Here is a 2595-nt window from a genome sequence, read left to right on the forward strand (position 1 = left end):
TCATATGTAGGCCTACCAGCTATCTCTTGCAAGATTGAAAGCTACTAGAGTTTTGGCAGAGTACTATTGGATTGACTCTGTCTTCTAAGCCGTAATAATATGGGACTGACAGTGAATGGGTTAAAAGCGACAATTTTATTTAGTGAAACGTGATAATTGGGAAAAAATCTTTTCTTATTGAGTATGTGTTATTGTTAATTGTGGAATATTTTACAATACTGACTCTATGTTTCTATTGCAGAAATATTTTGTGGAAGATTACCAAGTTCTGTCTTGCCAGACATTATATCTTCAGTACTACAAGAAAGGCAACATCTGTTATCCTTGTGAATTTTTAACTACCTAAGTATTCCTAATTAAACAATTTTACTTGTGATATTGGGAATTATATCTAAATATGCATGGTAGTTAATAGAAAAATACATGCTAGTAATACTGTAATTTTCAGAAAAATCTCTTTAAAAACAAGATAAAATAATAATAAAAGTGATGTTGAGTGTATCTGCAGTGTTCCACTACATATATTACTCTTTTAACACACAAAACAAAAATTATGATAGTGTTTTATTGCACAATATAAACTTTGTTAGTGCTTATAAGTAGGGAAAGTTTTGCTTAAATAAATCTTAACATGGGAATATGTTCATAAGGAAAACTGTGTTTTCAGTGTCCAAAAAAGTTGAAAAAACTATCTTGAAATAGATATGTGAGCACATAAAGAAGATTAACTATACCAATGTTGAATGACTAAAATATTTTAAATGAAATACCATTGTTTAAAAAATATGGAAACACATAAAGAACATAAACCATATCAGTGTTCACAGTGTCTGAAATGTTTTAGTCTAAAAGGCAATCTTGTGAGACATATGAGAGTACATACAGGAGATAAACCATATCAATGTTCAGAGTGTCTGAAATGTTTTAGTCTAAAAGACAATCTTGTGACACATATGAAAGTACATACAGGAGATAAACCATATCAATGTTTAGAGTGTTTGAAATGTTTCAGTCAAAAAGGCAGTCTTGTGACACATATGAGAGTACATACAGGAGATAAACCATATCAATGTTCAGAGTGTTTGAAATGTTTTAGTCAAAAAGGCAATCTTGTGACACATATGAAAGTACATACAGGAGATAAACCATATCAATGTTCAAAGTTTCTGAAATGTTTTAGTGTGAAACACAGACTTGTGACACATATGAAAGTACATACAGGAGATAAACCATATCAATGTTCAGAGTGTTTGAAATGTTTTAGTCAAAAAGGCAATCTTGTGACACATATGAGAGTACATACAGGAGATAAACCATATCAATGTTCAAAGTGTCTGAAATGTTTTAGTGTGAAATGCAGTCTTGTGACACATATGAAAGTGCATACAGGAGATAAACCATATCAGTGTTCAGAGTGTCTGAAATATTTTACTGATAAAAGCAATCTTGTGACACATATGAGAGTACATACAGGAGACAAACCATATCAATGTTCAGAGTGTTTGAAATGTTTTAGTGTGAAACACAGTCTTGTGACACATATGAAAGTGCATACAGGAGATAAACCATATCAATGTTCAGAGTGTTTGAAATGTTTTAGTGTGAAACACAGTCTTGTGACACATATGAAAGTGCATACAGGAGACAAACCATATCAGTGTTCAGAGTGTCTGAAATGTTTTAGTGTGAAACACAGTCTTGTGACACATATGAAAGTACATACAGGAGATAAACCATATCAATGTTCAGAGTGTTTGAAATGTTTTAGTCAAAAATGCAGTCTTGTGACACATATGAAAGTACATACAGGAGATAAACCATATCAATGTTCAGAGTGTTTGAAATGTTTTAGTCAAAAAGGCACTCTTGTGACACATATGAAAGTACATACAGGAGATAAACCATATCAATGTTCAGAGTGTATGAAATGTTTTAGTCAAAAAGGCCATCTTGTGAAACATATGAAAGTACATGCAGGAGATAAAATATGTTAGTGTTGAATGTTAAAGTAATATTTTAGTTATAAACTCATCAGAATATATAAAATGAATTTACCATAACAGTGTTGAGAGTGAAATATGTTACTAATAATATTAATAATAATAATATTTTTGCTTACTACAAGTACATGTACAAGGTATACAGGCCTAGCTGGCATCAGTGACATTCTACTATATAGAAAGCGTCTTGTTATGCTGAGCATTTCCCACAAATTAGGGCCTTGGCCCAGGATGCAACCCACACCAGTCCACTAACTTCTAGGTACCCATCTTACTGATGGGTGAACATAGACAACCAGTGTAAAGAAACATGCCCAATGTTTCTACCCACACACTCTTCAAGGGGGGCTCCTTGATGTGGTGAAGAGGCTCTTGGTCTGAGGAATTAAACCTGTTGGTCTCCTTCCTCAGACTGAACCTAATTATCCCCCAATCCTCCCTTCCCTATCTCATTATCCCCATCCTCCCTTTTTCCTTTCCTTCTCCTCCCTGCCCCTCCCACATTCCCTTCCTCTTTTTGGCCTTTGGGATTCTTCCCACAGGCATGCTAGTTCCTAGATAGGGGGAAGGGTACCAGGGTCCATCTCATTCCATT

At 34.1% G+C, this 2595-nt stretch overlaps 1 protein-coding gene across 1 annotated transcript; it reads left to right on the plus strand.

Moving 5' to 3' along the window:
• The first annotated feature begins 211 nt into the window (after window positions 1-211).
• On the plus strand, window positions 212-2334 carry LOC138854945 (zinc finger protein 84-like). The gene has a single exon (XM_070101093.1). The coding sequence runs from the start codon at window positions 762-764 to the stop codon at window positions 1992-1994; it is 1233 nt and encodes a 410-aa protein (XP_069957194.1). The 5' UTR covers window positions 212-761; the 3' UTR covers window positions 1995-2334.
• The last annotated feature ends 261 nt before the right edge of the window (window positions 2335-2595 follow it).

Source organism: Cherax quadricarinatus, chromosome 75 (genome assembly GCF_038502225.1).
Source record: "Cherax quadricarinatus isolate ZL_2023a chromosome 75, ASM3850222v1, whole genome shotgun sequence".
Classification (NCBI taxonomy): Eukaryota; Metazoa; Arthropoda; class Malacostraca; order Decapoda; family Parastacidae; genus Cherax; species Cherax quadricarinatus.

What these genes read in the sequence shown, in the direction of transcription:
- LOC138854945 (XM_070101093.1), top strand. Translation starts at nt 762, where the DNA reads ATGAAATACCATTGTTTAAAAAATATGGAAACACATAAAGAACATAAA.